General features: G+C 41.8%; 1 protein-coding gene across 3 annotated transcripts in view; it reads right to left on the bottom strand.

Moving 5' to 3' along the window:
• The window catches only part of Fras1 (Fraser extracellular matrix complex subunit 1), a 482271-nt gene that overhangs the window by 164182 nt on the left and 302732 nt on the right, over positions 1 to 15357 (bottom strand). For all 3 annotated transcript variants that reach the window (XM_045144057.1, XM_045144056.1, XM_045144058.1), the window contains 3 exons: positions 10181 to 10333; positions 9820 to 9966; positions 4194 to 4340 (listed from right to left, as the gene is read on the bottom strand). In XM_045144057.1, the coding sequence (XP_044999992.1) occupies positions 4194 to 4340; positions 9820 to 9966; positions 10181 to 10333 (447 nt within the window). The remainder of the gene's footprint in view (positions 1 to 4193; positions 4341 to 9819; positions 9967 to 10180; positions 10334 to 15357) is intronic.

Raw genomic sequence — 15357 nt, forward strand, 5'->3', positions numbered from 1 at the left:
ACTTTGTTATCCGTTCATCTGATGATGGGCATCTGGGTTGATCCCAGTTCTTAGGTATGATGAATTGAGCAGCTATAAACATGGTGGAAGAAATGTCTCTGTATGGTGTATTTAGGATAAATGTCCAGTAAGGGAATAACCAGGTCTGTTGATAGGTCTATGTTCATCCTTTTCAGGACTCTCCAAATTGATTTCTATAGCAGTTGTACAAGTTTACATTCCCATTCCCACCAACAGTAGAGGAAGTTTCCTCTTTCCCCACATCCTCGCCAACATTAGTCCCTGTTAGATTTATTTTTCTTTAAATTATTACCATCCTTACTGGAGTAAAGTGAAATCTCGTGGTTGTTTTAATTCACATTTCCCTAATGGTTAGGGATATTGAACATTTTCTTAAGTGTATTAGCCATTTGTAATTTTTCCTCTGAGAACTCCCTATTCAGTTCTTTGCCCTACTTTTGGACTGGGTTGTTTGATTTTTTTAAATTTAGCTTTCTGAGTTCTTTGCAGATTCTAGATATTAGGCTTCTGTCAGTGGATAGCTGGTGAAGATTTTCTCCCATCCAGTGGGTAATCTGTTGGTTCTGCTTATGTTGTGATTTTCTGTGCAAAAGCTTTTTAGCTTCACAAGATCCCATTTGTTGAGTGATTGTTTAATTTCTTGGGCTACTGGGGTTTTGTTTATGAAGTGTTTCCCCACTCCTATATTGTGCAGAGTGCCTCCTGTTTTTTCTTCTAGTAGGAGAAGAGTTTCCAGTCTTATACTGAGGTCTTAATACTGGGAGCAGAAAAATGCAAGAAGCCCCAGGGAACAGGGATCTGGCCAGCTCCCTCCACGCCCATTGTGCACACCCTCCGGTGCAGGGTATCTTGGAATTGGGGACTCAGGGGCTCTTCAATCAGGAAGGCAGAGCAAAGGGCCTGTTTCCACATCAAGCTTGCATGGTCAGTTCAGAGGTTTTAAAGTTAGACTAAGTCATCACTATAATATACTTTGTATATGTGCACACAGGTACACACATGAACAGTTGTGGACATTCATGTTAGTGTGTTTGTGAGTGCATTTGTGTGTGCATGGGATGAAGGAGACCAGAGTACTACTTTGAGTATTGCTCCTCTCAATCGCTGTCTACCTTTTTGTTTGCTTGTTTTTGGAGACAGTCTTGCATTTGTTTGGAGTTCACCAACTATGTTAGAATGGCTGGCCAGTGAAACCCAGGAGTCCACCTGATTCTATTTCCCAAGATTTGGGATTGTAGGTACATGCTATTGTGCTCAGCATTTTACATGAGTTCTGGAGATCACACTCAGGTTCAAGTATGTTGCAGTTACCTTCTTGTTGCTGAGAAAAACACCTCACCAGAAACAGCTTATAGGAGGAAAGGATTTATTTCAGTCTTGTGGAATCCATAGGAAGGTTTGTCATGGAGGAAGAAGCTGACTTGCTTCCATAGATAGATCCATAGTAGAGAGACACCATCAACAGCCGGAATACACAAGCAGCCAGGGATCAAAACTGGCTCTCTACAATCCTCAGACACTTTGCCCATCTAGTGTTGGAAAGCGCCACACAAGCTACTGGGGGAAAGTGGCCAACAATGGTCTGAGCAACCAGAGGTCTAAGCAACTCAGAAGCAAACACCCTGACACGATATGCATGCAAGTGCAATAGAGGCACCCAGCCTCAGTGGGTAACCAATAGCTTTCAGATGGGCTAAGAGGTCCACTCAGTGTAAAGGAACCCAGATCTGGAATTGGGAACCAGATCAGAATTCTATGGAGACAAAGATTTTTCTCTCCAGTGTCAAACTCTCATTAGTCTTTGGCTAAAAAAGGGGTTTCATACATCAAATTCTCCCTAAATTCATAATACTTATCTTATTTAAACTGTGCTGTCTCACTCTCCATTGGAGAATCTGTTTTTCTTTTTCAGAAGGTAGTGAGACTAGAGGAGATTAACTAACTACCCCTCTCACTTCAGCCAAGCCACAGTGGAAACCACAGAGGAATTAGGGAGACGAGCAAGAGCGCTGCTTCTATGGTGAACCTGATAATCAGCACCAGGATATAGGAGACAGACCCTGGGGACACTCAACACCTACCAAAGCAGTTATCAAGAGGCTCCTAAGAGCTCATCACTGAAGTATACTTAACACACACCCACCGTGGCTCAGGGAATTTTGTGGAAGAGGGGTGTAAAGACTAAGAGCCACAGGTGGAGACATCGTGCCCAGAGGCATTCCCCCCCTCGCCCAAATAACTGTCTGCTGCTCCCACATACATAACCCACAACCCCATAGGGAATACCTGCAATCCTAGTGAGGAGGGTCCCCAGCAGAATGTGGGCAGGGATGAGGAAAAAGAGGATACCAACACATGATGTATCCAAAGAAAATACGTTGTTAATAATAATAATACATTTTATATAAAAAACTGGCTCTCTACACACCTTGTATGACTGGACTAAAAGATCTGCCTCCAGTGGCACACCTCTTCCCTAGCATGGAGACTAAAGTTGGAAGCTCATTTTAATCAAAAATCTCTGAGGTCATGGGGTATATACATTCACACTCAAACCACCACACCATCCCTGCACAGAAAGTTCTTGACTGTTTGAGCTATTCCTTCAGCCCCACTTTGTTAGTTTTTTATCTTTATTTTCTTATATACCACTCTTAAACTTTTTGAGCCTGGATAAAATGGACAAGAAGAGTACCAATTTCATAAGGTCATAGTGTAGGCTAATGAAATAATGAAGGTTCAGTTCACTCATAAATTATGCGCTTAGAATCTGTGAAGCGTTGGTTTCATCACAATAAATAAATAATGAATTGAGTGGTTGGCATATAGTAACAGCTTAATAAAGGCTTGCCAATAAGCTGTTTTCCTTAAAGAACATATCTCTACTCAAGACTGCCTCAAGTCCATTTTTCTACCTAAGAAGCTGGGAAAACTTCTCGTTAGTCACCTTTTCTCTTCTTTGATGCCATATTTTTAAGTCCCTAGGTAACAGGTAAATGTGCAAGAGAGTACATGTGCTTCCAAGGTTTATAAAGATAATCTCCCTCATTTATTTGGCTGAATCCATCCTGAGGGAAAATGACTGAAACAGAACTTGAAAACCGGCATAGTTATGAAATCATTTACAACAGAGAGGATTTGCAATAATCTTGTTTTTCACTGTAAACTGACAAACCCAGGATAGAAGGGAAAAACAGAATAAGCTTTTGTGGTTTTAGAACGCAGCCGACCACCTAAGTTGACAACCAAGTAGAATGTCTTGGAATGGAAAGTGCAATTTTGCAGAGTCGTCTTCAAGCTTCCCAAGTTTACTTGACAGATGTTTGACCTCTGTATCTGAGCTCTCATTTCTCAGCCAGAACCAGAGAGCTGGAAGGAAATGTGGACAGAGGCTGGATCGAAGAGGGGAAAGGCAAAAGAATCCAACAAAACCAGTTCTTAACTCTGATTTTGCCTTGCTTAGTTCTACCAGTTAGACCAAAGACCCTAATAATTCCACTCACTGGAGAACAAGGAAAAGGTGCCTACTTTTTGACCCCTCTCCTTACTCACTCCTTCTGGACAGGGACTTTGTCTTCACTCACTGAAGCATATTAATCAGAGAAGAGCAAATCAGACACAATCCTGACCTCATCAATTTGCAGCCCAGCAATTGAGCTGCTCATGCAAACACTTACAGGGTCATGGAGGCTATAGCCTGGTGTGACAGACTAGGGAATGGTGGGGACTGTAGTGAAGCAGAGAGGCCATGAGGATGGGAGCTACACAGTCTGTTGTATTATGGTGGTATAAATCTTGTAGTGCCAGATCTGAATATTTTTTTGAAAGAAAAACCTAAAATTGAAACTTTTGTATGTGAAGTCTTCTGATGTGTAAAAGGGAACAAAGTCGTTGAAACATCAGAACGTAAGGTGGGCCAAGCCAAGCATTCTATGAACCAAGTACAAGTATGGGTTTGCACCTTGCTACCTCTAGTTTAATCAGCAATAGCAGGTACCATGCTTGGCACTTACTAATTACTCAGAAAATTGCTTAATAAGCACATAAATGAAGACATACTTACATCATTCCTGCCATCATCAGAGAAAGTCAAAACACTTGATGAGGTGCTTCCCAAGTTTGGGGACTTGACATGTAGAGTGAAGGGTATCCCAGTCAAGAGAGAGATTTACCTTTGCATGTCTTCGTAGGGACATCAAGGTAGTACTGTGAGGTGCAGCTCTCATACTGGCATTCCCCAAAGAGCAGCACCTTGTTTGGGTCTCGGCAGGAGGTACAGCTGGTCTGTGAATCACAGCTTCGACAATGTGTGCTGCATGCTGAGCAGAGGAAAAGAAGTAACCAGATGATTACAACCACTATATGGAGTGCAGATGAAACTGTCAGATAGGGCAAGGGAACATAGCTCTGCTCCTAATTGTGGCTCATAATCCTCCTCTGTGATCAACACAGAGAGAAAACTTTAGTTTTATTTTCCAAAAGAAAAGAAGGTAATCTTGTCTTCCCAAAGATCTATTAGAAACCCAGAGATTGAAATCCCCATCCAAATTGCTCAGTAATTAAGGTTACTTAAGACCTACAGTTTTGTTCTGAACCTTACTTTAGAAACCAAGACATCTAGGGTTGATGATATAGACTCCGATTAGATTTTTAGGTGCCGACTTTATTGTAGAAATGGTGAAGTCCCATATTTAACAAACAGGACTTAAAGGCTACATGGAGTGTTGTCTTATACAGTTGTCATTTTTAGGCAAGCTTGTAGTTGAGACACTTGAGGAGATCCTCCAACCTGGCCATGCCTTCTCCTCTTCAGTTTAATGACTGGCATTACTCCATCTGCTCAGATACTTGTCCTGAAAACCTTTGAGTCTAGCCTGGTATCTGCCTTTCTTTTACTCTAAATCCAGCCATTCTATGGATCCTAGCTATTCAAACTCACCACCCTAACTCTTAGAGTATTTGCTGCTTGCATTATCCATAATGGAGATGTGCCCAAGCCAATCTCATACCCTGCTAGGACACTACCAAGACTTCTCACTGGTTTCCCTCTATCTAGTATGACCTACCTGGTAACTTACTTTCCTTGAAAGTGATACTTTTATTTACTTCACTGGCTATAGAGCCCACTTTCCCCCTATAAACTCCCAGTCTTTCTTTAATCTTGGAAAATAACTAGGCATCATTTTATAAATACTACCTCTCCACCTTCCTTACATTCTTTCCTGAAAATCCTAACACACACATTTGAATCCTCTACATATAATCAACACTCTTATCTTTAACTTAACTCCTTCTAGAAAGCCTTTATGGTATTTTCATTCCAGAACAAGTGTCTCAGATACATGCTCTTATAGCATCATAAACATTTCTTCCCTGCTATGATTAATAGTGTTAATTTAAGTAATTATTTGACATCTGTATTTTTTAAAGTTTGGATTCATAAAAGTGAAGATTGGTTTTGGTTTGTTATTTGCAATATTACCTACTAGCTAACTAGTTATCCATCATATTGGGGGACTTCAATGAACCCTTGCTACATAAATGAAGTCAAATATTTTAATACAATGTGTGTGTACATGTGTGCATGCATACATGTGCACACACACACACCACACTTACAACAGTACTTCTGCCTCATCTGAAATCTACTCTAAGTATGTTAGAAGAAAAGCTCAGAGAGTGATCCAGTAAGTTTTAGATTTATTTCATATCAAGGAGTGTGACACAATATAGGGACTTATTCCACAAAGCATAAATAATGAAATGGTCTTACTATGTCTATGGGAAAAGTGTTTGCTAGGAAATATTCATATGAATATGTAGATTTGTAATTTGGGATTCCAGAAAATGCTACAGTAGATTTCCAAACAGTCTGGGAATAATTAGAAAAGAATATTTTATCGGCTGGAAGTTTACATGAGACTAGTCTTTGACTTTTGTGCATGAATTTTGATTTTGGTCAAGCCATAAAGTTTCCAAAGATAAACTTCGTACTAAAAAGCGAAGTAGGGTCTAAAAGGTATAGGTGGATGTGAAGATGAATGAAAGACAAACTCAAAAAAAAATTGGTAAAATTTTGTATTTGGCAAAAGCAATTTCTCTAATAGAGTATTACAGTGGTCAAGACTTAATGTTTTACTGGACCAACATTTTAAATGACTTTGGTAAAAATAAATCAATCATACTGATGATATTTAACTCAGCCACATTTAACCATGTAAGAAGTATGTCTACATAATCCTACTGGATGGAACCAGAAAAATTCAATAATTTTAACTACTTGAGAAAATAAGTGAAATAAACATGGCTCTAAATAAAGTCCTATATTTACACTCCATATCCAATAATGTGTATGGGATGGGGATGATATGCTTGGACAGCATTTCCCTTGGGAAAACCACCTAGGACATTTTGGACAATCAAAGGGCTGATAGCAATGAAAGATGCGACATGGTTATAGAAGATGCTAATATATAAGCTTGAACCATGGAGTCTCCATGTATCCTAATCACCAGCTGCACTTTGGCATAGGGAAGCCAGTTTCCTGTCTTGACAATTTGAGGGTTGCATACGGTTTATATCCATCTTCATCCATGCTCCTGAATCTTTCTCTGCAGTCTCTCCGTCCCCCTGAAAATCTTGAAATACACTTCATCCCCTTTACTGACTCCCAGAGAAAATAGATTTATGTTGACCACTTGGAAATACTTGAAGATTTTAAGAGAATTTAGAGTATTGCCATGCTGAGAGGCAAGTGGCTTCTACCATCTCTGTCTCTTCCCTTACCCTCTCTTTCCTTTTCTAGATAATCAGCAAATGGCTGTCCTTGTCTTGCACGGGGTAGTTCTGCATACACCAAAGCCTGTTGAGGCCTCAACTTTCCTCTCCAGAAGCCTGTGGCTAAGAAACACTCTGCATTTTATGCACAGACCACACAGGGTTGCATCCCAAGGCAGCCATGTTGGTATGAACGCACCAGGAGAAACAGGGGCAGTTCTTAGAGGTCACAGACACCATGGAGAGTGCTGGGACAGTGACTACAGTGGTGAGTGGACAGAAACTGACGAGGGGAGCAGTGACGTGCTGCTAGTGCCCTTCGTGGAGGAGCGAGTGACGTCACAGCATGAGGAGCTCACACTTCCTCTTAAACAGGCCTATTCTCAGGCCACCACCTGCCTGAGAGGCACCTCTGCTTCACCTGCTCCGGCTCTGGAAATGGGAGTTCATTTCAAAGTCTGAAAGTGTGTGGATGAGGGAGGAGATGCAAGAAGAAGTTCTTGGAGCAGACAGAAAGAACAACCCAATAACCGCATCCTCCCGGCAATGGAGCTGGTGTCCTTCCTCTGTGAGGAGGAGGTACCTCCTCACGGGGTGCAAGGTTGGCTGGGTAACCCTGGTGCTTTCTTCCAGTCCTAAGCACTGTGGGTCAAATACCAAGAGCCTTATTTATCATTGATTTTTTTTTTTTAAGCTCTAACCTCACTTTGTCACATGTAAGTCTTAGAGTTGAGAGTCTGCCCTTTCTAAAGATTTCTGCAGTCAGATTTGAGAAAGCTCCACAGTCCTTACTTTCTTTAATAATGTAGCTGTCCTTGCTTCCCATAACTACATTCCTTCTGATTACATTTTTTTAAACACCCTCTACCACATAATTTCTAAAATTGGCAGGGCTATAATTGTCTATGGTGAGCATTGCAAAAGGGTATTGTTGATTTTTATTGCTCGCTGCACATACTAGAAACTAAAACAGTCCAATTTAGGGTCTTACTTTATTCAGTTTTCAAAAGGATGAAACTTAAAGACTAAACTCAACTGATTCTTAACTTGACTGAAATATTCTATGATGTCCTATTTACATGGTAACAGAGCAATTTTTGTTCAGAGCTCACCCAACAGCAAGGAAAATACTCTGGCAAAGAGAAGGGTTTTTTGTTGTTGTTGTTGTTGTTTTGCATGTTTTGGTTTTTCGTCTATATTTCAGACAAGAGGTTCTGGTTTTTCTTTTGAACTTCTATTTATGTGATTCCACCGCTGTGAAGATCACCATAAATCTAAGTCACTGTTTCTCCACCAACACTCTTTTGCTCGAGAATAGAACACATGAGTATTTCATTCCTGTCTCTTGTATCACAGAATGTACACATTCTGGCAGACAGTTGATATATACCAAACAAAGTTTTTGTTACAAAAGTAAAGCAATCTTCCCATTCGTTTAAAAGTGGTTTCTATCTCTAGAATCTTAAAAGATGATGCACATTTGTGAGTTTCATATAACTTCCCTTCAAGTGGAAATGATTGTAAGCATCTCAAGTGAGCTACTGGTGACATTTTTCTGTCTATACTTTATAAATTTCTCCTACTGCATATTTTACCTTTCCTTCCTGAGGACGTTGGTGAGGGTGGCAGTAAGATTTCACCTATGCTGGGCTGGGGAGATGACTCACTCAATGGTTAAAGAGGCTTGTTTGCAAAACATGCCATCCCGGGTTCAATTCCCACAGAAAGCCAGATGCAAAAAGTGGCACATATATCTGGAGTTCCTTTGCAGTACCAAGAGGCCCTAGTATATCATCCTCTGTCTCTCTCTGCTTACAAATAAATAAAAAAATATTTTTTTAAAAAAAAGAGTTAAGCTATGCTGAGAGAAGCTTTGTCTTCTGCTAGAGTCTGTTAAGTACTGTAATATTACAATGCAGGTACTGTTATAACCCCCTTTCACAGAAAAGAAACAGAGGCCAGAGGTGTGAATGGCATGCTTAAGGTCATCATGCTAATAAATGGTATTAGGACTGGAATTTCAGTTTCTTGACTCCAGAGCCCACTCTCCTAGCTGCTAGTCTCTAATGCCTTCAACATGCTACTTTGCACAACATAAAACTGAAATATCACCATTAGATGTGTCCTCTGTCATTTTCCAAAGTGTAACATTTTTCGAATGACTTTTTAGAACTGAAATAACAGAAGCTGCCTCAGTGTATCACAAATGTTCCTCCATTGTGAGTGATTTCCCAATTTTCCCCACTCTGATCAACCCTTTGCCTAATTTACCTTGTTTGTGTCTGATTCAAGGTAATTAATTACACACTGATTTGCTTGAGAAGTATGACACCTATGCATATAAATCTTGTACAAGAAAAAAATCACATTTTTGGCAGAAATGGAATGTTTTGTAACATGTAAATTGCATGTTGTCAGTATCAGCAAATACCATGGAAAACAAATTAAATCCAGAAAAGTGCTCGTTTCACTAACTTCACTAGTAAGAGCTCCTTTTTCTACCCAGGATCAAAGAACTAGATTGTTGAGATAACCATAAAAATGAAACAGCCTAACATCTTTACTTAGGAAATGAAATAAATGAAACAGAGAAGTTAAGTGATTGTGCTCAGTGGCTGGAAGAGTGGGCCCTAAAGTCAGAGGAAAGAAGTTCAAGTCCCTGTACTGCTGGCCAGTGTTATGACCTGATGCATGCCATTCACCTCTGGCCTTAGCTTCTTTTTCTGTGACAGGGGATTATGAAAGAACCTACACCCCAATATTGTGACAGTTAATACATAGCCTAGTCGAAAATAAGGTTTTTTTCTCAGCATACTTGGAAAGGTAAAAACTTTAATTAGGCTGATAACTGAGTTATAATCAGTTAACGGTAATCCTATTGCTTTTGAAAATTAGCTTGCCTTCTTTTACGAAAACAAAGGCATGATGAGAAACAAATGGAAGCAAGAGTTGCATTTCCTCCAGTGGTGTAAGAAGGGCATGAGAGAAGAGAAAGGTCATTCAAAAAAAAAAAAAACTTACGCTGGCAAGAACGGTTGTCATCAAGATAGTGCCCAGGGAAGCAGGTGGTGCTGCAGGTACCAACATGGGTCAGAACGAGGCTGGGGTCACACGAGGAGCAGGAGAAAGGTCCTCCACTCTGGCAAGTTCTGCAGGAGGAGTGGCATCCTGTAGAGGGAAAGGAGATACAACCAACTATGAAGCCAGACTCCCTTCCAAAGCAACATTTCACATGTTGAACAATGGCCCCAACAGCACACTTGCTGGGCTGGCCTGGAGTCTCCCCACATGCTCCAGCCTTCTCTCCTCGGGAAGCTGAAGTCTTCTCAGCTACGGCCCGAAGAAAAGCTCACGAGGCCCCTTTGTCCAGCACTTAACTCACTTTTACAAGCTCCCCTCTCTGCATAGTGTCCAGGAGGGCAGTCAGGAACACAGTGGTCCCCAAGCAGCAGGTAGCGGGCATTCTGGCACCTCAGGCAGACACTGCCAGTGTCATGGAGATTGGCCACACAGTGCTGGCACAGACGATGACAGTCTGGAGAGGGCAGAGGAAAGAGAGAATCACAAGGCTCATGACCACTAAGTTTATTCAGTACACAGAGGTTTCAATCACCAGTGCTGTGTCTTGGCCAGCCAGAGCAGAGCCCTGAGGCAGCATATGCCAGTGAAGTGGAACCTGGGGACCCATACAAATCATGGGCTTCAGGGTTTCAGCAAGTGGTTAGGCCCAGCACAGTGATTGAATTTTCAGTTCTTTCCAACTGAACAACCTTCAAGTGCTCAGGCTTTGTGTGAGAGATCCTTGCTGAGGGCAGAGATCTGCAGAAGAGAGGAAGCAGCAAACTCAATACTTTCAACTTCTCCCCAAGAGTGAGATCGTCTAAAGGCCATACATCCAAAACCCTCATCCAAGTGCTTCTGAGACCTTTGCATAGCTCCTTCTCTATGTGGCTCCCAGAGCTAGAACACCAGTCAGCCTTTGGTAGGGCAGGGGAATGAGGTTAGTATGTAATTGGATTGAGTTGCTGGAAAATTTTAGGCTTTGACTGGAGATAGTTATAATGAGGGGTTGTGAGTAGAAAAATCATTTTTATGACCTGATAGATGGTTCACAGCAGGTCTGTCAGGGCAGCTATGATTAAAGTTATAAAGCAAATTATCTTGTACAGCCAAGCGCTCTCTTGTTCTCTGTCATATAACAGTCATCTTTTAATACAGAGCTCAATTGTGTTTAGCTTCCATTGTAGGCAGAGACTCCCTGTGCTTTTAAGTAGTAATGACCCTCAGAGTCTCATTAACCATCACTTTATACCAATGGCAGAAGAAAACCCAGCAATCTTGAATCATCCAAGTGAAAGAGGAGTAAAGATTCCATATAGAGAAGAAAGGAGTCTGGTTCGAGCCTTTCTGTCTTCTCCAGTAGGATGCTAAGCAATCCCACATTCATACACACGCTTGCTTCATCTTAAGGCTTTGTAAATCAAGACCACAATTTGAGCCACATTTTTGTTTAAAAGACAAAACAAACAAATAAACAATAACAACAAAAACCACCATGCCATAACATAGACTGCCTGCCACAAGCCTGTGACTATGGCCTTTCTCCAGTGTTTTCCATGATACTGTTTCACTTCATTATCCAGACTTTCCCTGTACAGGCACAGGAAGCAGATCTCATTCCCATCATCACTTCATAGAAACCCATCATAGCTGCCCCAGAAGATGAGGTGTCCTCTTCAAAAATGCTGGCTTACTTTCCTGCAAGTTCTAGCAGTAGGTTGGTCAGGGTTGCATTGCTCATAGCTTCCATTTGATGTTCTCATCCTAATAACTCTTCTATGTTTTTGGTTAGATGTATTCCTTGTAGGACTGGGTGATCTACCTGGATTTTCTTGCATTTGATTTTTCATGGACTAGACACTAGGATGGAGGGGGAGGAAGGGGAGGGTATCAAAGGGGTGGGAAACACTAATCTAGACCCAAATGGCAATAGTATCATAAAATTCTACTTCCTAAAAGGCAGAACAAATGGCTGAACCTTCACCAGGCCCTTATAGGAAACACATGAACCACAAGACACTGGAGAGTGTAGGATCAAGTCTAACCTAAATCTTCTACATTTTCCCTCCCTCCCTATCCCCCTCCCTCCCTCCCCCCCCCTCTAACTCTTGTATATTAGTTATCTTTTTCCTCATTTTCTTAGTGGGCACTGACCTGTAACTCCCAGTACTAGCATGGGGCTATCATCCACAATGAGCTTTTGATCAGAGAAACCTACAAGTTTTCCTAAAAGAATAACAGATTTCCAAACAAGCCAATCAAAAAATGGGCTATGGAGCTAAATACAGCATTCTCAAAGGAAGAAATATGAATGGCAAATAAGCATCTAAAAAATGTTCTACGTCACTAGTCATCAGGGAAATGCATATTAAAACTACATTGAGATCCCATCTCACTCCTGTCAGATTGGCCACCATCATGAAAACAAATGATCATAAATGTTGCGGGGATATGGAAAAAGAGGAACCCTTCTACACTGCTGGTGGGAATGCAATCTGGTCCAGCCATTGTGGAAATCAGTGTGGAGGTACCTAAAATAGCTAAAGATTGATCTACCATATGACCCAGCTATAGCGTTCTTAGGCAAATATCCAAAGGACTCATCTCATTTCCTTAGAAGTATGTGCTCAACCATGTTTACTGCTGCTCAATTTATAATAGCTGGGAAATGGAACCAGCCTAGATGTCTCTCAACTGATGAGTGGATAATGAAGATGTGGCACACTTATACAATGGAGTTCTACTCAGTGGTAAAGAAAACAAAGTTATGAAATTTGCAGAAAAATGGATGGACCTGGAAAGGATTATACTAAGTGAAGTAACTCAGGCCCAGAAAGCCAAGTGCCACATGTTCTCTCCCATATGTGGATCCTAGCTACAGATGCTTGGGCTTCTTAGTGAGAAGGAAAATACTTAGTAGCAGAGGCCAGTAAGTTAAAAAGGAGATATAAAGGGAAGAGAAAGGAAGGGAGGAGGGTACTTAATAGGTTGATATTGTATATATGTAAGTACAATGATTGAGATGAGGAGGTAATATGATGGAGAATGGAATTTCAAAGGGGAAAGTGTTGGGGGGGGAGGGAGGGAATTACCATGGGATATTTTTTTATAATCATGGAAAATGTTAATAAAAATTAAAAAAAAATTATAAAAAGAATAACAGATTTCTGTCAGAGTACTTGATGACCCACCAAAAGTCAGTGGTAAGACCCTATTGTGGAAGACTCCATAGGCAGCTGACACGTAAAATGGAACGGCATGGCTGGAGGCCAGGAGAGAGTCAGTCCCCAGACAGTCAGTGTGTCCTATGCCAGAAGGTGCTACATGGGCAACTGGGGGAAATGACCAATATCTGTCCAAGCAACTCATGGTCTAACCTACTTAGCAACAAATAACCTGTTGTGATACCCACACAAGTACAATAGTGGCACACAGCCATGGTGGTGAACCAACTGCTCTTAATTTGGCTAACTGATCCTCTCAGTGATGCGGAACCCATAGCTGGAGCTGGGAAACACGTCAGAACCATATCCAAACATAAGCCCACTCTCCAATATCAAGCTACCATCAATCATGGAGTACAAGAGGGCTTACACCTATTAAACTCTTTACTAAAAAAGCAAGGGTTATCTCATTTGTCCTGGTGCTAACTCACTCTCCATTGGAGATTCTGCTTCTCTTTTTCAGATACAGCCACCCCATCATACCTCAAAAAGGCCCCAACTGAAACTAAGGAAAATTGGCAAGTTTTCCTGATGAACCAGAAACCAGCACAAGGGGGAAGGAGACCAACACAGAAAAATCAACTCCTACCAAATCAGAGAGCCAGAGCCTCAGAGGCCCCCAACACCTCATCACTGAAGCAGACCAAAAATGAACCCAACATTGCTCAGGGAAATTTTGCGGAAGAGGGGCAGATAGAATGTCAGAGCCATATGTTGGGTCATGATATACAGAGACATTTATTGTACCAATAACTGTGGGCTAACTCCACAATGCACGACCCATATATATTAACAAGGAGGGGCCATTGGGGAGAGAGTAGGTCATGGATAAGCCTAATAATGGTACCAAACTGCCTGTATTTGCTGAATAGAAAACTAATAAAAAAAAATGCTGGCTTACCTGGTGGTGGTGACACACACCTTTAATCCCAGCAGTAGGGAGACAGACGCAAGAGGATCACTGTCAGTTCAAAGCAAGCCTTAGACTTCATAATGAATTCCAGGTAAACCTGGGCTAGAGCCAGACCCTACCTCAGAACAAAACAAAAAAAGAAAAGAAAAATAGAAATGCTGACTTGAGGCTGGGGAATGGCTTGGTCAACAAAGTGCTTGGCTTTCAAGCATGAGGATCTGAGTTTGATCCCAGAACCCATGTAAAAAGCTGGGGCATGGTGGTGGGTGCTTGAAATCTTGCCACTAGGAAGGCAGGGACAGGAAGATCGCTGGGGCTCAAAGGCCAGCCAGTCTAGCATACTTAGCAAATTTCAGGCCAAAGAGAATGTCTCAAAAAAAGCAGATGAGCACTTCTGAGAAATAACACCCCAGACTGTCATCTGGCTTCCATAAGCCAGAGCATGAGAATATACCTACATGAGCACAACTCCCTACATATGTACATATGCACATGAATACACACGCATGCCTCACGCTCCTAATCCCTTCAAGTAGCACACACACCAGGGCCCCAGACCTTTCTCTGAACCTTGAGGGTTTCAAATCGCAGGCAACCTTTTGCCAATGTTGGAGGCAATTCATGAAATCCTAGGAACTAAGTCAATCTCCATTGAAGCCAGCCAATAAGTGACCAAGGAAACGATGACTGTTCTAAGGGAGCTGTGAGCAGGAGGCTGTTTGTGCTGCTGTAGTGCATGGTTTCCATGTAGCAATGTCAAGCATTGTGTTCTTTGCCTGTGCTTCCCCCTTAGGACAGAAGAGTAATCTTAGGAGTGCAAGGGGAAGATCAAAAGCTTTGGATATGTTAGAGGACATGAAGAGGTACCATAATGGTGATAACTGTCAGGACAGGAACCCAGGAGACACTGCCCAGTGAAGCTCTACTCTGCAGAAAGCCACGGTCTCCTCCTCAAGGCAAGCGTGCATACAGTGCGCTCAGCTCAGGCATGCAGCAACAAGACCTGCAGGTGTCCTGTGGTTTTAAGAATAGTTGCATCTACTTGAGTCTTTCTCTAGTGCACAATTAGAGGACACGAATGATCACCATGGAGACACTTTGAAGAAGGTAGGTGGGTCCCTGGAGTGTTCTGTTGGTATAACAAATAAGTACTTATGAGTCTGTCTGATCTTGGGGCTTTCTAGAGGCTTTGAGAAAGAGGAGTGAAACGTATGTTCATTGCTTCCCAGGGAAGCTGGGGCTGGGGTCTGATGCCCTTTCTGCTCTCCCTGCAGTGACTGTAAAACCCTTACTGCTCTTCCAGAGTCACCTTGCCTACCACGTCATGCCCTCTAGGGTCAGCTTGCCTCCTTCACTCACACC

This window comes from Jaculus jaculus, chromosome 2 (assembly GCF_020740685.1).
Source record: "Jaculus jaculus isolate mJacJac1 chromosome 2, mJacJac1.mat.Y.cur, whole genome shotgun sequence".
In the NCBI taxonomy this organism is placed as follows: domain Eukaryota; kingdom Metazoa; phylum Chordata; class Mammalia; order Rodentia; family Dipodidae; genus Jaculus; species Jaculus jaculus.